Source organism: Clarias gariepinus, chromosome 13 (genome assembly GCF_024256425.1).
Source record: "Clarias gariepinus isolate MV-2021 ecotype Netherlands chromosome 13, CGAR_prim_01v2, whole genome shotgun sequence".
Lineage (NCBI taxonomy): Eukaryota > Metazoa > Chordata > Actinopteri > Siluriformes > Clariidae > Clarias > Clarias gariepinus.
Window position 1 is genome coordinate 33,182,385 of NC_071112.1, and position 27,804 is coordinate 33,210,188.

A 27,804-nucleotide genomic window follows, 5' to 3' on the forward strand; every position below is an offset into this window, starting at 1 on the left:
ATGTAAACCCTGTTGGTGCTGTAGGAAACTACGCCGTTACCACCATTCAGCTCGTCACATCCGCGTGCAGGGAAACTACCAGTCCGGCACCCAGGTGAACCGCGCCATCGAGAGGTGAGCGCAGGGCGGGGCAGTAGAGGGGAGTCCACGAATCCATATACGACCTCTAAAGGGACATGTGCAAAGAAATATACCTTGTTTCCATGAAAGAGAGGATTAAAAAAAAATAAGGAAAAAATATATAACTAATAACTAAAAACTGTCAACTGAAGTATGAATTTGGATCAGATTTGATGAGATTTGTCTGATGCCTTACGTTGCACAACATTTATTATTAGAGCTGCATGATTTAATTTTGACACATACTGTAAATGCAGTTTAAACTGTGATACGTAACTATTAAATGTACCATATTATATATTTAATTTAATATATTGAGGCTAACAGCAAATAATTGGACAAATGATCTCATTAATGGCATTCATTCGTACATTCATTCTCTATAGTGCTTATCCTGTACAGGGTCGCAGGGAAGACTTTGGGCATGAGACAGGGTACACCATGGACTGGGTGCCAATCCATCTCAGGGCACACACACACACACACACACACACATGGGCATGCATGTTTTTGGACTGTGGGAGGAAACCAAAGTACCCGGAGAAAACCACCAAGCATGAAAAGAACATGCACACAGACCCAAGGTGGGAATCGACCCCGCACCCTGGACGGGCGAGGCCACAGTGCTAAGCAATAACGCTAAAAATTTATTTCTTGTTCTTTTGTTTGAATTTTTTGTTCAAATGCTGCACACCATGCAGGAATTTTATTTGTTTATATAAAACATGTGTATATTATATTATATTATATTATATTATATTATATTATCTGTATTTATTTTTTTATTTATTTTGGCACAAATTTTTATTAAACTCTACTCTATGGTAAAGCTGACCCATCCAAGATGGCGTCGCTGGTGACGTTTATGGGGGCGGGGTTACCACTTCCGGGTTGGGGTTAAACAAAAAACGAACAAAAGGAAACCTCACACCCAGAAGGAGAAAGTCCGTTTTTTGTTTATGTTTATCATAAATCTGAGTAAACTGTGTCCGATGTAAGAACTTTACTCGGACTCGGTCACTGGCCCCACCCCTCCCCCTCCCCCCTCCCTTCGCTGTCTGGACGCGTCCTCGTTGTCATGGTTACCAGTAAACCTACACAGACATGGCCGCTGCAGTGAAGCTGTGTGATCAGGTGGATCTGGTGAAGGAGCAGTATTACAGGAGGAACAGGTATCTCAGGGTTTAAAGTGTTAAGACCATGTGCTTATGTTTACTGCAGTGTCATTAATCTATATTTATTTATGAATATACGTAAACAATCCAGTTACCATGGAGACAGGGTGTGACAGATATCTAAAGACCGGCTCCTGGGAACTCAGTAACCTGGAGATTTAACTGATAAAGGCTTTTTATTTAATGTATTCCAGAGAAGCAGAAGAACACCGGGAGCGAGAACATGCTGCTGCCGTCAGGATTCAGAGCTGGGTTCGAGGCTGTCAGGTGCGAGTCTACCTCAGGTGAGTGTGAGGAGGCTAAAGGAGTGTGTGTGTGCCTGCTGCGCCCCTGTACTGAACAAACATTCACTTAGAGTCACCTGGAAACCTTCTTCTGTCTGAGATGTACAGCCGGGGCCAAAAGTTTTGAAAATGACTATTAATGAAGGATTATTACTTTATATACAGTACAGTAAATGCTTCAGATGTTACTCTGTTATACTGAAGTAGAATTACAAGTATTTCCTAAGTGTCAAAGGCTTTACAATTACATTAAGTTTAATTACATTAAGTTTATGTAAAGAGTCATAAGAGTCAATACCACCAGTCCTGTGTCACGCCAACAGTAAAGCGTCCTGAGACCATTCATGTGGGGGGTGGTGGAGGTTGGAGGTCGCTTCTCAGACAAGGGAGTGGGCTCACTCACAATTTTGCCCAAGAACAGCCATGAATACAGAATAAAGTGAAACTTCTCCAAACCATCCAAGAACATGTTGGTGATGAACAATGCCCTTTCCAGAGTGATGGAGCTCCTCACCATACGGCAAAAGTGTGTCTCGGGGAACAAAGCATTGCAACTTTGGGTCCATGGCCAGGAAACTCCCCAGACCTTAATCCCATTGAGAACTTGTGGTCGATCCTTAAGAGGTGGATGGACAAACAAAAACCTGAAAGTTTTAACAAACTCCAAGCATTGATTATGTAAGAATGGGCTGCACCATCAGTCAGGGTGTGGCCCAGAAGGTGATTGACAGCATGTCAGGTTGAATTGCAGCAGTCTTGATGAAAAAGGAACAACACTGCAAGTACTGAGCCTTTACATAAACTTAATGTAGTCAATAAAGCCTTTGCAATGCCTGTAATTATACCTCAGTAAACCAGAGTAACATCTGACAAAACGTTCTAAAAACAATGAATCAGCAGACTTTGTAAATGTAGAGGAAATAAAGCAGCAGACTATGTAATAAAATAATTTATTCATTTTTAAATATAAGTATTTCTTCTCAAAACCTTTGGCCCCAGCTGCAGTACCACCTGATGGTGTTCTGCTTTTGGCTGCTTCCATTAGGGGGCGCAACAGTGGATCTGCCATTTGATTTTAACATGAGGTTTTTATGTCAGATGCCCTTCCTGATGATTGTAGTCACCATGCAGACCTAAGGTGCACCTGAGGTCTGATGTGAACCTGGTGAGAAGAAGAACGTGAGCAGTGCCTGTACTGTATATCAATGGCGCTCCTATAAAATACTTTTGTGGCCTTTTTGTGGCGCTATTGTTGAAAAGCCTTGGCCTGCGTTCTCAGCCTTGAAAGACACGTACTTAAGAACATGTTAACCTTTTTTCCCTTTAAAAAATATCTGGTGGTAAAAGAGTCTCAACCTTCTGGTGGTCCATTACAGTGTCTCTCTGGGCCTAAATTCCCGTGGACCGAGCCTCATGATGCTAAATCATTGTCTATTTCAGTCTTTAGGCTCCGAAATTAGCGAGAGCACTCAGTGCTCCGGTGATGTAACCCTCATATATTTCTTTGCCGTCAGCAGACAAACTTCCAGACGCTAGGTTCATTTAGATTACTTTAGTTAATTGATCAGTGTGTTAAGTGGTTAATTAGGCACAATCTGAGCGCCTTAAGTGCAGTTCTTGGGTTACCACCTTCCCTATATACGCATTGATTTTCTCAGGTTATAAATGGTCTTTTTAAAACCGATGGCCTTGTCGAGTCCAGCGTCGCCGCAGACGTGCATTTAGAACAGATCGTCTTGATGAATGAATGCAAATGTTCAGTTGTCTGAGACGCACCAGCCATTTAGGGCTCTTAGGAGGAAGCTTTCTAAATGTTCCCTTCACTGTTAATTTCTAGCAAAGATGATTAACTCAGAAATATTATTGCAGCTTTCTACACCGGAACGCCATCGTCATACAGAAGACGTGGCGGGCTTTCAGCGCTCGTCAGTACTTTAGGCAAAGGGTAAAGGTAAGCTGTGCCATTGTGTAATATTGATTATGTTATGATTAGCCTCATTAACATTCCGCGGTTACAGGCGTGCCGCGACTTACACCTCGACTGGGGTTGTAATGTGACAGTGCGTATTGATTAGCTATGAAACGTCTTATCCTAAACAGGCTGCACGTATTCCTCGCCTGACAGTCATTACGCACGCGGTGTTTTATGTCCATGCTTTAAGAGCCAACTTTAGAAGTATTGGCACGCTTCAAGAGATCTGGCAAAACAAAAATAAATGATACTAAGGACAAATATTCAAATATTACAAACAAATTTTATACTTTATTTTCTAAAAGCTGTTGTTTTTTACTGTGTGTGTTGTTGTATTACATCAAATACATTTTATTAGTGCTGCACAATTTGATAAAAAAATCATATTGTGATTATTTTGACATACACTGATTGCATATCTATTAAATGCGCCATTTTACGTACGTATTTAACAAGGATAACAGCAACTAACTGGACAAATGTAAACAATGTTAAGAAGATGTTTGCCAGTATTTATGATTTCTACTTATATATATATTTTTTTTAAAAGCCAGGTTCTATCTCCGTCTCTGTGTGCATGAAGTTTGCATGTTCTCCCAGTGCTTGGTGGGTTTCCTCCACGTTCTTCGGTTTCCTCCCACAGTCCAAAGATATGCAGGTTAGGCTAATTGCCCGTAGTGTGTGAGTGAGTGTCCTGTGATGGATTGGCACCCTGTCCATGGTGTACCCTGCCTCGTGCCCTAAGTCTCCTGTGATAGGTCCAGGTCCCCATGACACTGAATACAGGATATAGTGGTATAGAAGATGAGTGAGTGAGTGAGATTTTAAAATATACTTAATAAATACTAAAATTGTTGACAAAATCTACACTACAGAATATTACCTGTAATAAATTGTAGCCTTTTACGATTAAATACACACACAGGTCCATATCACGATTTAGGTACGATTCATTCCATCCATAGTCCAACTGGGGGCCAATGCTGACCAGTGTATTTATTCCCATTTGTACAATCATGGTAGGATGTTTTTTGGATTGTGCACAGGGAGAACATGTAAACTACACACACAAGGCAGGAATCAAACCCAGGACCTGGAGGGGCAAAGCAACAGTGCCAACCACTACGCCACCGTGCCACATGGAGTCAGCTATTAAAATGTTTTACTCTCCATTCAGTAACCATAAAATAAATGCCTCTTCAGAAATAACTTGTCTCTAACTCAGTATAGGCCTTAAGGATTTTTGGACACTGATCATTTTAGTGATCACATCAGTCATCAAAAAAAAACAAAAGCTATGTAACACATGCACTTGTTGACGTGAACCATCCAGCTAATGATATAAGGGTAGGTAAATGATTTAACATTAGGGACAGACAGGTTGTAAAAACAGTTTGTGTCTGGAACGGTCAGAGTGCTCGGTGTCCTTCTGCACATCAACCGCTGTGGCCCTGGTGGGATTTGAACATGTGAACATCCTCTAGTCCAGCAGCCCTGGTGTGTAGACACATGTACATGTCCATTATGTGATAAAATATTGTGTTAACGTAAGCGACTATGCAGCGTCCCCATATGTTTAAGTGGTAATTGTCACATGCTGTAAATCATTTCTACAGTTCTTTTGTTGTAGCATTAATTTGCAAGTTCTCTTAAGTTATTTTTTACCAGCAGTGAATACTCCCTGCTCTGGTTATCTAGTTTACTCCCCACGGGACGCCATCGATTATCAAACTCAGCACAGAGCGTTTTGCCATACGTCTCCATTAGGTTGCGCTCTGACTGGCATAGATTTTCCTCTGTGTTATGTATTAAGGAAAGCCATGCACCCCATATCCCCCCCTACGCCCCCCCCCCCAGCATCGATATGAGGTCTGACTTACCTTTACATCCTGTCTCTCTCAGATAGGTCTTTGTTACTTATTACATCATACTGTATAAGACAGATTCCCCGCGGTCCAGTGCCTGTAACGTAGCACTGATATCTCACTCTCTCTTCACAGACAGCATATTTTCTCATGAAGATGAATTTCTACAATGAGATGGCTGTCAAGGTAAACACGTCTCCTCCACTTGGTCCTAAGTTTCTAGTTTGCAGAAATCTACAAGCAGGTCTTCTTGTTATTGATCAGCAGAAATCAGAAAACAGTTGATATACAGTATACATACAATAAATCATCTCATCACTGTAGCAGTGAGCGTTTCGCAGTCTGTGAGATGTTAAGCTGACTTCACTATTTACTCAATAGAAGAAATTGTTCATGTTATATTGTTTAATTAGTATTTGTTACTATTGAATTAGTTTTTTCTTTTATAATACACACCTACTGTATGTTTTATTCTTCCGTGCTTTGCTTTGTTAGCTGCCCTGCAAATTTTACCAAAGAGTTTTTTTCTTTCTCTTTTCAGTTTTAGACTTTATCAGTTCCGCATGTTGTGTTCTAAGCCGTGTAAAGTGGTTTTTCTATATTTGACTGATACATTGGCACTTTTACAGGGACATCAATATGCAATGAAATCGTAGCTTTACAATCCCACGTAGGGTTTTTTCCTCCTGAAGTGAAACTTTACAACACTTACAAAACTTCACAGTTTATTGAAGAACATCAGGTTCCCACTGAAGCGCGATATTACCGTGATGTTAGGAGGAGGGAACTGGAAAGCAGAGATGAGTGAAGATTTATAAATCCGTTGGCGTGTCGAGTGTAGGCCGTAAGCCCGCGCTCTCTGTGCGTTTCTGTTAAATGAGTCTAACTGGAGCGACGGAGCCTGACCCCTTCCCCGAGGTCCCGATGTGTGGGGCCGAAGGTCCTGTCGCTGCTTAGACTCAAACAGAAGCAACTCAACGAGGCAGATGTGGTTTAATAGCTCTTATAAAAAAGAGTCTAGGAGGAAACAAGAGTGTAAAAAAATATTACAGTTGTGAAAATGGGAAAATAACTCGCAAAGCACATGGAATAGAGAATATACGAGTCTAAAGCTACATGGCGGCTTTATCAGGTTATTGTGTTATTGAGGTTATTCTTAAATGAAAGAAGGATTTTATCTCCAATATTACACAGCAATCCCCAGCTCACAGACACACATTAATCAGGAAGAAGCAACTAATTAATAAACCAATCTCATAAAAAGACCAGGATGCAGTGTTTATGATTGTTTGTGTTTTTGCCTGCAGCTATTTGCAGTCGATTTGTTTAATCGGTTATTGCAGAGGTGTAATTGTAAGACACTTACTGGTTATTAATCGCCGTGACTTTTATCCAATCCAGGTTTACACACGTTCTTCACCAAAAAGCCAAAACGTTAGCTTGTTAGCAGAAAGCAGTGTTTACAAGCGTGCACACATTGGTATTAGATCTAATTGAACAATATGCATCATCGATTTTACTTTGTCTAAAAGGTCAGTGAGATCTTGGATTTGCGGCGTGCAATTACTTTATTTAGAATTATCTATTGACTGCTGATCAATGCCAATTCTCATTTTGTTTTGTTTTTGCCTTATTATTTTTCTGCTGCTGTTGTTTTAATCTCCTAATTATCCTGAAGGACATGTGTCCACTCTGGTGCAGGACAGCAGCACTCGCTGTCCTACACACTTAGTCGTGTAACTGTGGTACAACAGGGTGCTTAAACTTTATTCATTTAAGGTGTTTTTTCCTTCTTTGTAAAGTCAAAAGTGTCATTTATATTATTGAACACATCCATCTGAATAAGAGGAGACCAAACAGACAGCGAGATGTTGTAATTAAACGTCACACACTTACAAAAGTCAAGCTGATGGAAAACGATAATCCTGACATTTCTAAATGAAATATTTTCTTGACAGATACAAAAGAGATGGAGAGGATACTACGTGAGGAAGTACGTTCATAATTTCTATGAACGAAAGAGATATTTGGATGATTTGACAAAGAGGAACGAACAAGTCAGGTGGGAAAAACTAATAAAAATATATTAATAATAAAAAATATTTACATTTATTTATTTACGTACTTTATTTTGTACACACATCAAATATTTGAATATCAAGGAATGGATTTTTTTGTAATTCATTAAAAAAATTTAACTCTCATATTCTAGATTAATTACATTTGAACATTTCAAGACTTTTCTTAGAATATTTTCTAGGATGAACCAGAAAAGTGTTTACGTTACAGAAATGACCAAAGTGTGAAAGTTTCCTTTGTGCACTCAGTATTTGATGGATGCTCCCTCAGACTCCTAACCCTAACCCTCTGAACTGCGTCAGTGTGGCGCGGCGCGGAGGCCATCGGTCTGTGGATTCGCTCTTTTTAAGATCGCACACAGGCCAAACTTTTTGCTGTCTTCTTTGGTCCATTTAATAAGATGCTTCAGGTCTTTGGTTTCTGAGCGGAGAACCCTCTCTCATCAGCGTATTGGACATTATTCCTGTTCCTTTACTCGGGTTTTTATCCCCGAATCTCAACTCATCCAATTTCCTGATAAATTTCAGCTGACAGGTTAAACGTGAACGGTGAGAGAATACAACCTTGCTGCACTCCTTCCTCTGCACTAAACCAAACGGCGTCTCCATGTGGCATTTGCACAGTGGCTTCTTGCTTTGTATACACTGACTGAACCAACCTGTCTAAATGTATTGGCACCCCTAGATCTTGTAGGGCGCTCCACAACTTTACACCATAAACTACACCATTGGAGGCTTTCTTTGATTTGATGCAGCACAACTTTTAGGTATCGATGGCATTTTTCCACAATCCATGTTTTTTCCATGTTTTGCGGTAAGGCCACAGATGGCATGACGCTGTTGAAAGCCAGCTTGAGTATCTGGTTATTTCTATTTCCATGGTGGTGCCAGGCGTTGTTGTACGATCTCGAGGAGGATCTTAGATGTGTGAGGGATGAGGGCAATCCTGTGGCCCCTGGGGTATTTCTTGGAGTTGCCCTCTTTTGGCAGGAGATAAAAACTGAACTTTTTCGAATCCCCTGGCCATGTGATGGTTTACTACTACACGTATTACACACACAACAGTCTTTGCCCTGTCTTAGAGGATCTGAGGAACCATCACATGGCCAGGGGATGTAATCTGTATGTAATCTAAATAATGTCTAATGTACTGTTTTGTATTTGTATACAGTATGTTTCTAAGATTTAACTCCACAAGGTTTTACAAAGATAAACTACTTTTGTAAAACGTTACTAGTAGATTAGTAGCATGCCAGGAATTCTTTGCCCATGGCTTATTCATGAGTGAATATTATGAAATTTAAAAATAAAATAAATAAATAGCCCTTCATTTTCGCCAGCTCTGCATTAATAAACCATGCATGCTTTAGGGCTAAAAATGATATCATCTTTTACTTTTAATAAAAAACTTGGAGTCACATGTTAATGTGGCCAATATATTTTGTTGGAAAATATCTTAAGGGTTTGGCTAAAATTAAATGTAAATTTGTTAAGTGCTCCTTGGATCAGTAACTCCAGCTCGCACCCAGACACCTCCGGCCACCAGGGACTCCACTCACTTAAGTGATGCTGCGTGCTTTTAATGGGGTTTCTCACCTGTGAGTCATTTTGTGTAATGTGCATGAAACACTGAGGATTATTTTAAAAATGCCGAACATTTTATTGCATCCTGTTGTATTTTATGAAAAGTTTGTCACATATTGGTCTTTTATATTAAATAAATGTTCAATATTATAAAATTGCAGAAAAATCTTTACATACTGTATATGATACGAGGCATATTATGATCATTATGAAAGAGCAGAAATTCTAAGATAGATAGATAGATAGATAGATAGATAGATAGATAGATTGATTGATTGATTGATTGATTGATTGATTTAACCCAATTCTACACCTAAACTAAACTGTTGTTCTCAGTGCAGTGAAAGCTTGCAGTTGTCTCCTTTTCTTATCTTAGTAGAATTAGCTTTTTATTTCTTGCACTCTCTCTAGTGTCTGTAGATATACTGCACGTCAGTATCTTCTCACACACTTTATGATTGCGCTGATTGTGTAAACCTGCTCTGATCAGCTGTGGAATCCCCCAGACACTGATATGTCACCCTTTAAAGCTCTCTATAACAGGACTTTTATTTATTTTGCTCTGGTGACCAAATAAATAAATTTCATTAATGTTTCCCAACAAAAGGCAACTAGTTCAAGTCTCCAGCGACCCTCCATTCCCTCCTCTCTCCCTTATCTCTCTTTCTACCTCTTTCTCTTTGTCTCTCTCTCCATCTCTCTCCATTACTCTCTCTCTCTCTCTCTCTCTCTCTCTCTCTCTCTCTCTTTCTCTCTCCAAACAATCAAGGATCTAAAGAAAAACCTTGCCCATTCATTAGCTGAGACTTGATGACAGGAGCTGCTATGTTCCAGTGTCCATCTTCACATCCTAATGAAATCAGTGTCTGAGCTCACGGCAGCAGTTCCACAGCGAGAGTTTGCGCAATATAACAATACATCATTTGTCAAGAAGACACTTAAAGTTTGGTTGGTTAATAAGGGCATCCTATGGGCTTGAGTAATTAGAAGCGCACGTCTTGCATATTTACTAAATGCGGAGTGTCATTGGCACCGTGGCCTGTTTCCCGCATGAATTATTTCTCTATCTGTAATAAACAGCTGGGTAATTATTACAGCCATAATCAGATGAATGTCTCTCTACCATGTTGTAGCGAGGCAGGTCTTTAGCTCGTCAGCAGCGCCGGGGCAGAGAATTGATGGGCGCTAGTGGAACGGCTACCTCCGTGACTCTCGCATAGCTTTCAAGGGCATTTATAAAAACCCGCGTTACTTCTTTACTTAACATCAGGGGTGGGGGAGGTGGAGGGCCACGGCTCCGAGCAGTCACGGTCACTCTCACGTGTTCTCGTGTCATGCACCTTAGACTTTTTACACTTTGCACCTTATTCTCAGTATGTAAGCCGATGTGATGATCTCGCGATCCCCAGGTGCTCGATTGGATTTGTACCGCGATTCTCGCTTTTAATATAATTACTTTTTATTTTGTTATAATTCTAAACAAACTCAGCAAATAATTCACTCCCACAAGACCATGTGCTGCCTGCCAGTGTGTGAAGAGTTTAGAGCACCACCTGTAGGATTGTAGAGGGACTGCAACATTTTACCACCTCAAATGCAAACATGTATTAATTTACATTTGATTTGAAACATGATACATCGCCACACAAAGGACTTGTGATGAATAACTGAATACAATTGATTTTCCTCTCATTTCTACTATTAAATAATTTTTTTTAAGTATGTGTTTGTCTAGCGCCTGTCATGTTTAGTGTTAGCGGGAGCTCACGTTCTGGTTCCCAGCCCTAGTCCCTGTACCTGTTTTGGTGTTGTGTGAATTTTATGATACATGATGGTCTTGGCATATGAAATCTTAAGGTGAAATTTTGTATTTTGAAATGCATTGTCCCATAGAAAATAATGTAAATGCTGATATCATATCATAATCATATATGTAAATGAAGTAAAATATGAAATAAATAGCTATTAAACCTGAATTAACCTTAATTTATGATTCCTTTTGGCACCGGCTGCTTCAAAAACCAAACTGACTCCCTTTTCTTCTGGCTACCGTCCATGATATCATTCTTGGGACTCATGGTTCTGTGTCTTCACTTAATCTTACACAAAGTGTAAAAAAAAAAAAAAAACACAAAACAAATCCATGAACTCACTTTGCTTTGCTTTTCACAGATGCAAACAAGTTTTGATTAGTTACCTGAAGTGTGTGTGACCGGCTCGCCCTCTCGTATGCAGAAAATACTTTGCACACTGGGGCGATTTGTTTGCAAAATGATAGTTCTTAAGGTGTGACTTCACAAGGCTCGTATGCGGAGGTACCGCTGTACTATACGTATATAAGAACTTGATTCCTCACCTTAATTTTTTGCAAATGTTTGCCGAGTGTTTAAGGCGAGCTCCTTATCTGAGTAACAGGAATAATTACTAACTAAAGACTATAGAATGCTAAAATATTGAAATACTGTTTAATTGATTTAATATAAAGTTTTATATTTAATGCACTCAGAATATCTGAATCTGCGCCCTTTAATGGATTATGAGGTTTAAAATTTAAGGCTGATGAGAGGTGTGTGTACAGGAATTTAGATGAAAACCCTGAAAATTGCTCGATGTAACTCGAAGAATCCACAAATTGTTTTTCCGAGTTAGAAGTGTGTGTGTGTGTGTGTGTGTGTGTGTGTGTGTGTGTGTGTTCTGGTGTAAGGACACACAAAGGTCATCTGTGTGAGCCTCTCTCGTGTCTCCCCACTGGTCCATCAGCACTAATGAGCTTTATGTGTTTTCCCATCGCCTTCCTCAGACACAGATTGAGATCCCCTCCACGGTTACAAATCTGTTTGGCTTTTGTCCACTGCAGAGCAATTAATAATAAGTGTAAGATATAGGTCAGGAAGGTCACACAGACTATAGCAGCAAACACACACACACACACACACACACACACACACACACAAAAGCAGACCTGGATATTGAACTACATTCAGTAAATAGAGAAAGTTGAGCTCACAGCTTTAGATTTGACTCCTGCTACGTCCTGACTGTTGAAGCTGACCGTACGCCACACAACACTGTGCAGTAAGTGGGGAGAAGATCACACAGGACATCAGGATAACTCTTAGACTTCACTCGGCATAGTCTCACAGGACAGGAAGCAGGTTTTCTTATTGTATGACGTCACATGTGTTCTGTTCTGAGACATCAAACAGATGAATAAAAGAACACACGTCTCTACAATTATTACATTACATAAGGTGTTTACATTACATGTATTTTGCTTTAAGTTTAATTTTCTAGACTAATTTTATGTCCTTTTTTATTTTTGTTGTTTTGTTTGTTTTTAGGAGAGAACTGGAAGAAATAGCGGAGCACCAGAAAAAGGAAAGAGAGCGCATTGCCGTGGAGAGAGAGGAGCGGGAGAAATACACACAAGCTCAACGACTTCACTTCCTCGTCAGCACCAAACAGGTCTCTCACACACACACACACTCATTCACCAACAGGAACTCGGCTGGGAGTTATCGCCACGTCCCCCATACAGTCCTGACCTCGCTTCATGACGTTTCCACATGTTTGGCACTTTAAAGGAGTTCCTGGGAGGCCGGCATTTCAGACTTTCTCCCTTGATGGTGTCCAAGCTCTAGTGAGACACTGGGATAAGTGCATTAGTGTATCAGGGGATTATAGAGAGACATAAAGGGAGTTTTTACTCTCAGGACTGAGTTCTGTTATTCTGTACAATCACGAGTCCCGCTTTGACTTGAACACATTAATAGTTTTAAATGACAACAGCTTATCACAGCTTTAGGAGTGTGTTTGAATACCTTAAGACGAGTTTGTCAGTTGCAGATCAGAAAGATTGCTGAGGCTGTCAGATGTTTTAATGTGTTTGTAAAGATCAGATTTTGTGTTGTAGATGATGAGATAATAAAAGCTGTAAAATAAAGACACACAGAAACCAACAAGGATTTTTTTTTGGACCCACTGAGCAGCTGATTGTGTGTTTTGGTGAATTTACACCTCTTTTGTTTTTTCGGTCTCATCGATGGTCATTATGTCCTGCAACGGCCACTAGGGCGAGAAGATGCCATCGGCAGAAATGAAGTAATAAAACGTATCAGCTAATAGCAAATGGAGAACAGATGTGTGGAAGCAGCATGATAAGGGACTGAAACATGGAAAGGACTGGAATCACCATCACATGGGTTCTGTTAGAATAACCATCGCTGTCTGTAGGATTTGTACAGAGAGAGCACGCTTTAAACCAGAGATCACCCGCCCTGTTCCTGGTCATCTACATCCTCGTACTCTAATCCAGATAATCAGTGTACCGCATTAGCAGCATCAGCCGCGGATCGTTAGGGCCGGAACGCAATTCTGTACAGTGATAGATTTCCACAAACAGGTTGCTGCTGTTGCACACATTGTATTTAAAGACATGCGCATTATTCAGCACATCGGAAAGGTCGCGAACCTCGAGCTCGTCCCGCTATAAAGTAAGAACGGCGTTCCTGCTGTATCTTCAGGAGAAGCACTGTCCGTGTCTCGCCTCCTCTCTCATGCACTTTCTCTTAGTCACTCGCACGCTGCGTGTGTGTGCTAGGCAACTTCTGTTCCCACAGTCTGACCTTGTCTGAAGGAAATGAATGGGTCTCCAACAGTTCATCGTTAACCAGAGAAAATTCTGCTGGACAAAAGTGGCTGTGCTGACATAGATGTAGTTGCTCGGTATGAGGGTCAACATCATTGCTCTTTTCCTGGAAGAACTGTAGCAAGTTGGGAGTTTACAGAGCACCCCCTCACCCCCTCACCCCCTCCCCCCCTCCCCCCTCACCCCGTCACCCCCAACAGCTGCAACGGCATCAGAAAAGAAAAAGAAAAAAACATCAGCTGTGGTTCATTAGCCGCTAATACTAGCATGTTCAGTTGCACAGTTAATATGTACATGCATAATGTGCGAAAGATGCCTGGAATAACAACTAAACATTCCAGCCAGGTCACCTACGGCAAGGTTGAAACTTCCTGGAGGAAGTTAACATTCATGCTAGCTGGAGGGCTTGACAGGTGCTGAAGTGATAGATATACGTCTACTCACGGGAGGTGACAAGTATAATTGTTTTGCCGAGGTTGAGTGATTAAAAGCAGGTTCATTGTCAGTAAGACCGTGTGCATTTTTAGAGCAGGTTTTGCATGGATACCTTCAATAAAGAGGTGATCAGACTGCCGGATGAGCGGAGCCGGAGAGAGTGAGAACAAAAACACACAAATGAGGCGTCTCAAGGCCACTCGAACAGTTGGAATGTCTCAGTGCCGATAGTTTTGTATAGTACAGTACCGTGCAAAAGTCTTAGGTCTTTAGGTAGAAACCTTGTTACAATTTTAATTTAAACATATTGTTTATTTTCAAACATCAGGATTCCACCACAAAATGGAAAGTTCTAGAAAAATATTTGTATTTCAGAAAATAAAACAGCTCGTTATATAATTCAATTTTATTTATTTAATATATTTAATATATATAAGGGACCGCCTGCTGCATGCAAAAAGAAGCAGGTGCAACAAAGATGAGCTGTGTGTGGGTCCTGACTCTCAGAAAAACTTAAACTGTAGTTAATTTACTTCTAAAAGCTACACATTGTACCTAAAAACACTGACTTTGTTTCATTACACAGTACTATATTATTATTATTATTGTTGTTGTTGTTATTATTATTATTATTATTATTATTATTGTTGTTGTTATTATTATTATTATTTGAATGTGTGTGTGCATTTTACTTGCAGCGCCCAGGTGTGTTCAACTCGCCGTTCCGCTCAGTGCCGGATGAGATGGAGCTGAGGTTGAGGGCAGTAAAACCTTTGCAGACAAGATCTGCTCCTAAAGCAACAGCAAGCGACCAGCAGCCATCTGGCTTCTCGTCTAGCGTGGAGAGACTACCACCAATACACAAGACCCCACAGGTAGAGTCACGGCGTGGCCTCACACACACACACACATACAGTATACTGTAGGAGGCTTCCTAGGAATAAAGATTCAGCCCTAACATGCCAGTATAATCCAAAATAAAAATATTAATGGTCTAGTAACATGTAATGAAATTAAGTATGTTATACTTCATTAGATTTTTTTCACTAAAAAGTCAGATATAGTTTTTTGTTTTTGTTTGTTTTTTTTTTTACAAAAAGGCATTTGAAGTGCATAAAGTGAAACACGTGCTGTAAATTGGACCACTTAGGATTCCGAAGTGCGCACAATTAAACAGTAATTAAAAACAAATTTGAATGAAGAGCAGAGTGTTGTGGCAATTACCGAAGACATTTACAAGATAACCATGGCTGATTTAGTCTGCAGAGGCTGGTATAAAAAAAATCTAAAGAGAGCTCCATGAAGCATGCCTCCTCTCTCAGCAGAGCACGTGACAGTGTAAAACTGATCCAGAGCGCCTGCATCTATCAGATTATTCAGTCCGTCTCATCGAGTGTCTCTCTGATGGCGAATACAAAGACAATTTAGAAAAAGACCTCCAGATGTTTTTTAAGTAACTCCAGACATAACGTATCATCTCGTCCACCCGCCAGAGAGGATTTAACGGTACGCATTCGCATACGCGTTATTTATATGGCGGCTGAGTCTCATTATTGGTGTCTATTCGTGTCAAACATCAGAGAACAAATCCAAGGCATGAGATTTGTTTCTTTGTATTAGAGGCCACGTTGCTCTGTGGATTCAGCAGATCCACTCAGACAAACAGACAAAGAGGAAGCATGGACTGTATTATTTATCTAGATTATACTCCTAGTAAAACCCTCTCTCTCTCACTCTGTGTAACTTTCTCCACGTTGATAAGCATCAGAGAGTGATTGATTGATTATTTGTGCCATTTGGGGAGGGTAGGGGATTGGTCAGTGCCCGGTGCTGATCTGGTCTCGATAGCATCAAGGGCTTTTGTGCCTGCATGAATTAGCCACCACATTGTCTGAAGGTCACATTAAGAAACAAAAAGCAACAAAAGCGGCGGCAGGTCTGGCCAGCGGGGGACGAGCTTTATGTCCCAGAGCAAAACAAGACTGCTGACCAACATGATGGTATGAACTTAACTCTGTGTGTTATCCTAAATTCAGTACATCAGAATATATATATATATATGTATACAGTATACAACTGCTGTACAATCGATTCATATCAATGTGGTGTGATGTGTCCATTTAATGGCAGATCATTTTGAGGTTATTAAGAGGTTAAAGCAGATACTGCACTGTAACACACACTGACTTTGGTGTGTGGTACAGTAGGGTGAAATATTTATACCTTTTTACCCCTAATCTCACTGATGGTCATCATGCCTTCAGCATCACTAGACCTGAGCTCTAATACCACAGCAGTAGCGGAGCCTGGGGGCCAGTTGGCTGCAAGAGGGACTCATCAATAACAAGTTGGGTGAGCAAAAAAACATTTACATTATCCCTCCCCCTTCAATGTCAGGGGCCTTTCAGGCCAGCTGCAGAGGTTCAGCGGCAGCGCCGGCGGCCCCTGGAGCCGAGTCTGCGCGTGGCCACATCCATCACGGCCCTGGAGGAGGCTAGAGAGGAGCTGCGGCAGCGCGAATGGAGGACTCGCCTCATCGACCAGCCGTGAGTCCCACACACGTGTCCGCACCACAAGAGCACCTACACCAAGCCTGCTTTAAGTGTGAAATCCACAGTATACGTATAAATCAGGATTTGACAAAGTAATGTAGTCACGACCAAACACAGGCTGCCTTAAAGAGAAAATGTCCTAAGGTTATGCAGGTTCAGTGACCCCACGTCAGGCTAAAAGAAACAAGCAATGGTGGCCAAAAGTATTAAGACAGGATATAACGATATACACTGATATATACAGTATATAAATATGTATAATAGCTCTCATAGTTCTCCCTGTGCACAAAACAGTTCGAGTCTGTCTGGCTGAAGAGTCGTGCTAATGACCTGAAAAAACAGTGAAAAACTGGCCATGTGACATTAGTGTTGATCTTCTGGTGCCATGGCCTGGATCATCTCCAGATCTAAAGCCAATAGCAGACTGAAGAAGGCAGGAACAGTCAAGGAACGTCTTCTTCGCGAAGCGATCGAGCTGGGATGGATTGAGTGACACCAGAGCACCGCAGACGTCCTTCTGACTCCACACCCAGCCGGATCCAGATGGTTCTGAACAGTAAAGGACTAAATACTGATTGTTATAGGACAATTTCATTTGGAGAAAATAACTAATTGTGCTTATTATCTTGATTGTCATTATTTAAAAACAAAACAGAGAATATCATTAAACATTACATTTTATTTTTGTCTCATTACGTTTGGTCCCCACTGTAGACAGGCATCATGTCCCACTGCATTTAATATTCACATGTCATAAATAGGGGCAAGTAAATGCCAGCTGGTGGTTTTCCAGTAGTTCAGAAGTTGTTGTGCTTCATGGGAAAGAACTCCAACTCCAGATTAAAGGGCGAAAGGGCTTGAAGCTTTATCCTTCCAAACTTCAGGACAGATGGTAAAAACTCAGAAGGGGCCACTTTTAAACAAGTTAGCGAGAAAATAACGGCACTCCTGAATAAAATGCTGGCTTTTCAGCTATTAATGTCCCCACACATGTACTCCAACCTTGCTGAAACATTATTAGAGCGCCTCTCAGGAATACCACCATTACACTGGATTATCATAATAACATTTTAAAACAATATTCCTTTAACAGGTCGGTGTGAAAGCCCTTCAATTTATTTAAATTACAAGCTTAGTGTGAAGTGTTTATTATGCAGGATGGCTTCAATGTTTAAACAGTAAATTAGCGCACCCCATTAAGGCAGACCACTCCAGCCGGGCCGTTACACAGGAAGTAGTTACCGCGCAGATTGTATTAGACACGTGGCAGCTCTGGGCCGAGCGGTATGAGGCGAGGGAAGAACATGTTTTTTTTATCTGGTATCCGGCAGATTTTTCTTTTCTTCTTCAGGATCATCGTATGAAGCTTCTCATTCAGGCTGAGGTGTAGCGCAACAGATTAAAGGAACTCCAAGCGAATGGACATAATTGAAAGTCAAGTGTTTATCGAGCAGCGTTCATATGAAACACGAGTAAATAATCATAACACTGTGTAGTTGAAGTGCGAGTCTTCAGCAGCTTTACAGTAATGTACTCGTACAAATATAGGGCTGGACAATATCATAAAGAAATCACATTGGGATTATTTTCACACAACATATTGTGATTACAGTTTAAACTGTGATATGAAAAAATTAAATTGCATAATTGTGTATTGAAGCTTAACCTTGAGGCTCACAGCAAATCATTGGACAAACAATCTGATTAAGTGAACGTTACCCAATATTTACTAATAAATTATATATATAAACTTAAAACACAAACATAAGTTCTGAATACATGTTTATTTCCTGTAATAAATAGTTAATTGCTGCACAGGTCAATATTACATGATGTGGATTTATATTTAATTAATTGTGCAGCAGTAATTAAATGTTATTTTGTTCTTATAATAACGGCACATTTACATGGTGGATGCTCCAGCAATAAAATAATTTAAATATGATTAAAATACCAAAACATAATAATGAAACTATTAAATATTATTATATGCTGTTATTATTATTATTATTATTATTATTATTATTATTATAAGAGTAAGAAGAAGAAGAATACATTTAATTAAAATATAAAATAATAAATCCATATGCAGTTTTTTTTAAGTCTATTTAGATTGGTCTTTGAGCTTTTTAGTTTCTCACTAATAGGACGAGCTTCTTTTTTTATTATTTTTAAGTAAAAGGTGTTTGGTGAAGTCATGACTGTGTGCAGCTGCTATAACGTAAGTGATAAGGAGAAACAAACCTATTTTTTTTTTGTGTCCAGAGGATTTATGTTAAACGAAATAAACTAGAAATTTAAAAAAGGATTTTAACATATTAAATGTTATTGTTCAGCGAGAGCCCGACAAAACACGTCCCACTCCATAATAGGCTCTATAGCGCCCCCTGGATTCATGTTAAACGGATAAAAGTTATCAAATGTCTACCCTGTGTACAGACTGGATGCGGATCAGACTCTTCCTCTTCCTCTTCCTCTCCGTGCCGGGTGTGGTGTCACTGCACACTAGCTCACACTGCCAAGAGATCCCCTGTGAGGAAGCCAAACTTCCCTTAATGGCTTTGAATGAATAAAAACTAGCCTATTAAAATGCAATTCAGAGGCAATGAAAGCTGTAAGTGAAACAGCCGGCTAGCAGCAGAAGCATTGTGTATTCGAGGACATCGGGGCCACATTAATTTTTACTCTGCGCTGTCTGTCCCATGTGCACATTAGCATGAGTTGCACTGTAATCTGTCTTGCAGGAGCGGCTGGTGTCTCTAGTGGGGAAGGATGTACGTACGAGGCCATTATTTAAAGTGCTGTGTTTGATGCAAACTTTTTTTTACTGCCCCATCAAAATTTTTATCAGTTATTTTTTGCTCCTTTATTAGGCTATCAGGCCGTAATTATTTATTTGAGCGTTAAACATATAGGTTCTCTCCTTGAGGTGTATGTAGGGAGAATACTTTTCATCATCACGCTGATTCTTGTTCTTTTTCATATTTTTTTCACTTTTTGTCATTGCCAGATTGTCAGATGTAACAGTATTTTACTTTTTGTTTCCGCCACCGGCCGTGTCGTACCCGATCCCACCCCATGCATGATTACCCACAGGAGGAGAGGCAATTATAAAGTATCCATATGCCAGGAATGATTTATAGACAGTTTACCTTTTACAAAGTGCTTTGATAAGAGGCGTGTCGACGTTGTTGTTGTGGTTGTTTTCTCCTCTTCAGTGACAGTTCCACGTGTGCATGTGGCTTTCGCATCATCTTCCAATCTCCAGTATAGTTTTTTTTTTTACATATCTTTATCTAATTGCTTTCACATTTACAATTTAACACCTGTGTTTGTTGTCAGATCATCATTAAAAACTTATAAATGTGACAAGTGTGGGGAATAAAAGGGCCTTTTAGTGCGGAAAAAGCGCTTACAGGAAGTGCCAGAACTGTTGGTTGTTTGTTTGTTTTGTGATGAGCCAAGCCGATGCCCAGAGGACGTTTAGGCATGCTCATGCAGACACCTCTTGTACTGCGCCGGATAAATCTTCCTCCAGGCAACGTGTCTTGGGTGCAATTTACAAAATCAACCTCGCTGTAATTAACATCTGGCATTTTTCCTAAGTAACAGCCATTTGCATTGAACAAGTGCCCGACAAACACACAGGCGACTCTAACAACCCACAAGAAATCAAGCGATTAAGAAGCCATTCCGATTTGGACGCAATCCGCCGCGGTTCCAAGGGAGGAATGAGCTGACGTGATGCATAAGAGCTGAAACATTAGCAGTGAGTGAGTGAACGAGACAGAAGTAAAGACCATTACTGCAATGTACGGCTCTAATTAAATCTCCACTGATGACTGTAGCAATGTGGATTTTTCATTATCAGCTGCCATTATTTGTAGCCTTTGTATAAAACATTTGAACATTAAATCAACACTTCTTAAGTAAAGAGCTTAAAATGAAATCCTTCTCCTATTACATAAATATTAACTTGGAGTTTGTCTCCTCTCTAACCGAACAGGTTCCTGCCTTTCTCAAAGGCGCAGCGAGACAAAGACTACGAGCCTCTCCTCCACACTCATTCACCGTATCGACAGAGAACGTACGGGACCAGGACCTTCCGCGAGGACAACAGGCCACAACTACAAGGGAAAGAGGTAGACTTGTAGCCCAGACACACACGAAGTACGCTTTAGCACAATATACAGTTTATATCCGGCCCGTGCGCTCAAAGACAAATCACACTGTTTTACTCATGAGGCTTAACTTTAAAATCAAATAAAATGATCTAAAGTTACTCTGACCTGTTGGCAAGTAAAACGCGGGAGGTTGATGCCGAATGTAAAGCTTCTGTAGAGTCTCATGTGGAGTCACGGACAGCAAACATGTTTATATTCTCAGTAAAAGAAAGTAAAGCTGCGTGCTCGGTGTGCAACCAACCTGCGGCCGCGTTAAAGGACGACCACGTGCAGCGTCACCGTGAAAATAAAACATGCAGAAACGTGCTTTTGGTTTTGGTATTGAGAATCAACAGCGGGGAATTAAACAACAAAAAAAGGAACTAGTGTTGTATACGTGTGTGTGTGTGTGTGTGTGTGTGTGTGTCGGTCCAATCAGCACGAGCCGGACTGTAGTCTAGTATTTAAACTTCCGGCTGTTGAGTATCAGTTCTTGTCAAAGTTAAACCAGGAATAACGGCTGTAGCTGTAGTGCAGCCAAAAAGTATTTGTCCTGCCTGTTTTTTTAAATGATTCATATCATCAAAAACATTTTATTATTACTCCAGAACCTACCTGGTCACATGTGGAAAAGTAATTGCCCCGCAAACGTAATAACTGGTTGTGCCACCCTTGGTGGAAACAACTGCAATCAAGATGGTGACGAGTCTTTCACATCACTCTGGAGGAATTTTAGCCCAGAATTGTAGAGTTTTTGCGTTCAGTCACATTGGAGGGTTTTCGTGCACGAACGGCCTGTTTAAGGATCTTAATCGGATTTGAGTCCAGACTTTGACAGGTCACTCCATAACCTTTAATTCGTTTTGCGGTTGTTGCCACCAGGCCTGGCACAACCAGTTATTCAGCACCGCGTGGCATTATCTCAGAAACTGTACATTTTATTATATTCAAAGACTCGTGCATAAGTTAATGTTCCTGATAAAACACAGTTTGCAGTACTTTGAAGAATAAGAGTACATTTGTGTGGCAGTGATCTGGGATTCCCACCCCTGCAGTATCCGCGCCATGGCATGCATGAGAGGGGAAAAGGAAGAGACACAAAAACACGCCATCCTCAAGTCATGTCACAAATTTGTCAAATCTGACAGCGATTTAATAAATACCGAAAAGTAAATGAGAGGAAAAAGCTCTCTCCTCTCAGCACCCTGAAGTCCTTACATTAGGTAATTGACTGTGTCTCTGCTGAAGGCTGTTCATGGATGAAAGTTCTTTATTGGCGCTTACCAGCAGGCACTGCCCTCTGCATCCAGTGCAATTGCCTGGAAATACCTCCTCCTAGGACGAAATAAATATGAGCGCCTACCTACTGACACGGCTCAGGCATGTGCGCTCAGTGTTGCGTTCGAACCTGCACTGTGTGATATCCTGCAGAACCAGGCTGTGATCTCCACACACTCGCTTTTCTATTAAACCCTGTTTGAAAGTGATTGTCGAGGTTCATCCTGGCATAACGTGCTAAAACAAAAATCATCTTATACACACACACACACACACACACACACACACACAAAGACAAAGTAACTCTTTTGAACCCAGCTTCATATTCCAGGGCTGTGAAGCCTGTCCTGCTGGTGTGTGACATTAATGAAGGCTCAGCGTAACAAGCGTGTGTGTGATTAGCATAATTGACGCAGCTGAGGATGTCACATTGAGGATTATCACTGATCCATAGGTAGAAGGGAGGTCCCCCGACCATCAGGGGTCAGAGGTCGCTCATCTTACTGACAAAGCACACACACACGCACACACACACACACACACACACGCACACACTCTTCTTCCTGAATTAATTAAAATGCATCATGCGTGTTTTCAGGTTAAAACTCCTGCTTATTTCTGCACAGCTGTAAATCAGGTTAATCCAGATGTTTGTAGAATGTTTATAACTTTAGAATTAAAAGTTAATTAATTAATGTTTAGGTCCTTAATAGTTAATTAGTGTTACTGTAATATTCCTTCAATAATCATTAGTCACTACAATAAACTACTGCGTCACTTAAAGTAATTTATACTAAATGCTAAATAACTTTAAAGTAATTTATACTAAATGCTAAATAACTTTGCTGACAAAAAACATAATCAGTTGTCCAAAGTTTCTGGATGAGTCAGGTTTATAAACTGTAGTTACAGAAGCACTTATTACTGATGCATTAAATAACGCTGATAATCTACTGATTCATGGTAATTAATCAATGATTCAATACAAATTTATCATGATAGTAAATAGTCAGTGGTTCTCATGTCTGTAACTCCACTGGTTTATTTAATAAACAGCAATGCCACATGATGATGATATAATAGTTTATTAATCTTAAGTAGGTTTTGTAAGTAAATAAATTGAGCTACTCATCATTACTGCGCTGACAAAATGCTAATTAATGTATGTAATGAATTATTACACACTTCTGCTACTGGGTAATGATATGATATACATTAGATTATCACTTAATAATAATATAACTATAATGTTTATAACACAGATACCATACATGTAAATTAACATTGGACAATAAGATTTATTTCAGAATAGTAGTTTAATAATAGTTATGAAATAATTACACTTTAGTCAAAATTGTTTATTATAGTAATTAGTTAGGATTGAAACGTTCAGTTGCTTCAACATTAATTAATGAGCAATATTAATAGTTAACTAATTAGATAGGAAATAATTCCAAAACCTAATAATACGTCCTATAATTATTTGTACTTTTTAGGATGTGTACAAAGGACACTCTCGTTAAAGGTTGTAATGGCTGCCTCTGGGTTGGCAGGAGAGAAAAAAAAGAAATATTTGATGCAGAAATAAAAGAAAGGAAATAAAAAAACTGGTTAAAGGAATGAAGATAAGATGATGTAGTGAGTGTGTTTGCTGTGAAACATCTGGATGAATTTAAACATTCTGAAGTGTAAGAGGCCAACGGAGGCCGCGGCAGCCGTCACTATAAATATCACTTTACGTTTTTATAAAGACCCTCGGTCGAGGACATGCAACGAAACGTCTGAGGGAACCCTCGGGAAAGTCTCCAGTGCTCAGTTCTTCCTGAGGACTCTACTGTATATTTAAGAGGAGTTATTACTGTATATGATATTAGATGAAGCGTATGGTGTAACAGTACTAAGAGCTTTGCTATTGTCTGTGTTTTCCGTCTGTTTTCACCTTCACTTGTGTTCACAGCATTCAGGTCGCATTACTGCAATAGCGTGTGGGTTCACGTTCCGCGTCATGTTGTACTCTTGTCCTAATCGGACCGTACAGAGCTATTTCATATGCAGAAGTATTTCTAGCTCTTTAACTCTCACAGGAAAAGCCTTTCGTCCCTTGATAGCAATCCTAACCGTAAATTGATTCTAAAGAGGAAATTAAATGGCACTTATTACACTGTCTAACTAGTAACCCAGTGTCATTTGTCTGTGGTTTGATGAATGTGCCATATTTGCCTGCGGTTGGCGCTCAGCGGTGAGATATGCGCCGCACACAGACCTGTCTTAATAATGAATTTCCACATGGCCTCATTCCTTTCTCCCTCACATCGACTCGCAGGAAGATAATGATGGATATGGTTATTTTCAGGTGCATTTGTGATTAAATTATACCCATAATCTTTTTTTCTTTCTCTACATTTATTCCCTCCTTCTCCAGTTCTCCTTAAAAAGGCACGCCGCGATGTACCGGGATTAACACGCTTTTACCCGGAAAGCAGCACGCAGTGATTTATCTCCATTTTAAAGTTCGAAGGAGCAGGTGTAAAGATGGCTGACGGCTCAGGTCTGCTCACATACATAGATAAAGAACTTTGGGAAGGTTTTATTTGTGTGAACAGACTAATTAACTCCTGCTTTATTAGATACTAATTGCTAAAGCTAATGTAAACCCTGTCTTGCTGTATCGATCTTAAGTGAGTAGAGTGTGCGGCGGAACCTTCTCCTGATGATGCCGGCCGCTGCTGATGCCTGGTGATGAGTCTGACCAGGTGGTGAGGCTGACGGGTGATGCGTACTCCTTAATTAGCACATTAGTTAACACCCCCTTTGATGCGGACGGCCCTTCATCAGGCTGCCCTTTGCGTGGCCAGAGCGTGTGTTATGAGCTTTGCATCAGCACCACTAGCACCAGCTAATTACAGAGCCTAATGAAGTGCAGACAGTGGCCGCGCCTCGCCGCAAAACCCTCACCATCACCTTGCATTAGACTTTCATCAATCACCCTTTTAAACTGATATATCTCGCTAGTGAAAGCACTGTGTGCGCCACGCACATTTTTCCTCGCTGGCTTTTTGAATGTTGCTTTAGTAATTGCTTTTTCCGTTCCGTGTCTTGGCCACTACGCCGCGTGTATAAGCAGGAGAATTTATAGCAATGATGTGATTGATGTATGAGGCATGTTTAAATGGGAACAGTGCTCATTATAAAGGAAGAGAAATGTCTGCTTTTTTGAACAAAGCTAATAGTGGCTGGGTTTTAACCCTACAAACATGTGCACACACACACACACACACACACACACACACACACATCAGTCTGGGCTACATTAGTGACCAAGACGCTCTGGGTGATTCACTGTAACTGTTTTATAGGGTGATAAAATTTCCCAACCCCTTCATTTGCCATGTAATAAACAATCCTCTGGACGCGTCTCCTTCCTTTCTCTATGTTATGTGTGTATCAATTAACACCGAGCCTTCGTCCATCATGTCAGAATTTCCCTTTTATTGTTCTACATACAAATGACCTCCATGACGCATAACTTTAAGCATTTAAACAGGGCCTTGATGCCTTTTAACATTTAGAACCGAACAGCAGTTTGACTTTGAATCAGTTGTAATAAATACAAGTGGCATTGAAGTGAAACTGGGACTTTTGATTGTACAGAATAACAGAACACAGCACTAAGAGTATACACTCCCTTTATGTCTCTATATAATCCCCTGATACACTGATGCACTTATCCCAGTGTCTCACTAGAGCTTGGACACCATCAAGGTGGTGACCGTCTGTTTCATGTCTGAAACGCCGGCCTCCCAGGAACTCCTTAATGGTGTTTCTTAACATGTGAAAACGTCTTGGAGCGAGGTCAGGACTGGACTGTAACGTCTCAGTGAAACAGCCTGCATTATGTGTTTAGTCCTGAACAAGCTCCAAACTTTTTTCACTGGAGAACTCTCTTATTCAAATGCTGACTAGACCCAGAAAATAATAATAATAATAATAATAATAATAATAATACAATATGTGATCAGTGTCTTTCCAGCTCATACAGAAATCAAAGATAAAAACTTTCAAAAGCGTCTTTGCATTAAGTGAGTGCCGGAGCCTCGCCCTTACAGCCGCACTCTCTCTTTAATAGTCATGCTCCACTGAACCAATACACTCCTGTCTTTCTGCTTTGCTTTGCTGTACGTTCTCCACGCGGGCGCCGGATCTCAGCCTTCAAACACTCAGACATGACAGGCTTCATTTTGCATTGTGAGGAATGGAAGTAAACAAACAACAGAATGGAAATGAACATGTGATTACTTTGTTTAAAAAAAAGAAGAAAGAAAAGAGTGATGTAGATGCAATCTGAAGGGTGTATGAAACTAGTAAACTCTCTCTCTTTCTCTCTCTCTCACACACACACACACACACACACACAGATGTTCAAAACAGGGTGAGCAGCGTGCCTGTGCAGACGTCTTTACACTGGGTTTATCAAAGCTAGCTGCTGTTGCACTTATAATCACATTAATGCAGGAAGACGAGCACAAGTCTTAATTACAGCAGGTAATAAATTAATTAACAATGCACAATATAAATATTAAGCAAATTAGTTTTGCAACTGCAGGTACGGTTTTATTATTGAGATGCTTATTTGTGATATCCACAGAATATTAGACTCATTAGACTAAACGTATACGATGCAGGACGTTGAAAAAAATGACACGATGCGCTTTTGTTATTTCTTTTTAATCCTTTTAGGTCTCCGCTGAATATGACATTGAGAAATGAGTTGGATTAAGGAGAAGCACCTGCAAGAAGAAGCAGCACCCCTTTACATTTTGAAATCACGGTTATGAGGAACATTGGGAGACGAATGAAAACACTAAACCCTGCTGAAAGAGGATGAGACGAGTAGCGTCCACATCCAGCATGTGCTAAAGTTTAACAGCATAGCGGGAGTTCAGTTAATCTGGATAAATAATTGTCCAAAAAAAATCTAAAGTGTTAAGGAATAGTACAGACAATGACATCATGCATACACTGGACTCAGGTTTGAGACTCACACCTTGTTGTTGTTCTGATGAGTGTTTATTAAGTGAGAACATGAGCTTGGGGTTAATGTGCGCTCTGTGGTCCGGTTATTCTTCAGGATCAGGGGTTTGGATCCGCCACAAGCAGATCAGATCAGTTACTGAACGAGGCACTAAGAGTGTGTGAACGAGTTTAATAAGAAGAAACATTAAAACCCTGAGGTCATTTAAACCCTAAAATATTTTATTCTTGGCTGAAGTGTGAGAGTAACGCAGTCCAGAATGTTGATGATGTATTTATTCTACATCAACAAACTGCATCTCAAAATAGCACCTCCTAAGATAATAAATAAGGAAAACTTTTACAGAATTAAGATATATTATTTATAATATTTTATCCAGTAATTAATATCCTTATAATTTGTCTTTTTTTTATTTAGTTTCAAATGTGGAGGAATATTTTCCTAAATGTGTGACTTGTGTTTCAGGCTTTGCTGTAGATCAGAGCTGTAATTAATATTAACACACACACACACACACAGACACACACACTTCTCACTTCTTCTGATATCTCATGTCACTGGCTATAAGTCCATCAGTGCTGTCTGACCTTTTAATGATAATAATCGTATTAATAATGT

General features: G+C 40.2%; 1 protein-coding gene across 5 annotated transcripts in view; it reads left to right on the plus strand.

Moving 5' to 3' along the window:
* The first annotated feature begins 1,201 nt into the window (after nucleotides 1-1,201).
* Nucleotides 1,202-27,804, plus strand: part of spata17 (spermatogenesis associated 17) — a 31,244-nt gene continuing 4,641 nt past the window's right edge. For 2 of the 5 annotated variants that reach the window (XM_053510320.1, XM_053510319.1), the window contains exons 1-9: nucleotides 1,202-1,292; nucleotides 1,490-1,579; nucleotides 3,449-3,530; nucleotides 5,552-5,602; nucleotides 7,375-7,478; nucleotides 12,420-12,543; nucleotides 14,860-15,036; nucleotides 16,559-16,707; nucleotides 20,720-20,855. In XM_053510320.1, coding sequence (XP_053366295.1) covers nucleotides 1,225-1,292; nucleotides 1,490-1,579; nucleotides 3,449-3,530; nucleotides 5,552-5,602; nucleotides 7,375-7,478; nucleotides 12,420-12,543; nucleotides 14,860-15,036; nucleotides 16,559-16,707; nucleotides 20,720-20,855 — 981 coding nt within the window. In that variant the 5' untranslated portion in view covers nucleotides 1,202-1,224. Of the gene's footprint in view, nucleotides 1,293-1,489; nucleotides 1,580-3,448; nucleotides 3,531-5,551; nucleotides 5,603-7,374; nucleotides 7,479-12,419; nucleotides 12,544-14,859; nucleotides 15,037-16,558; nucleotides 16,708-16,986; nucleotides 17,365-20,719; nucleotides 20,856-27,804 lie in introns of those variants that run through there. The other 3 variants (XR_008361877.1, XM_053510322.1, XM_053510321.1) reach the window with 3 other exon arrangements.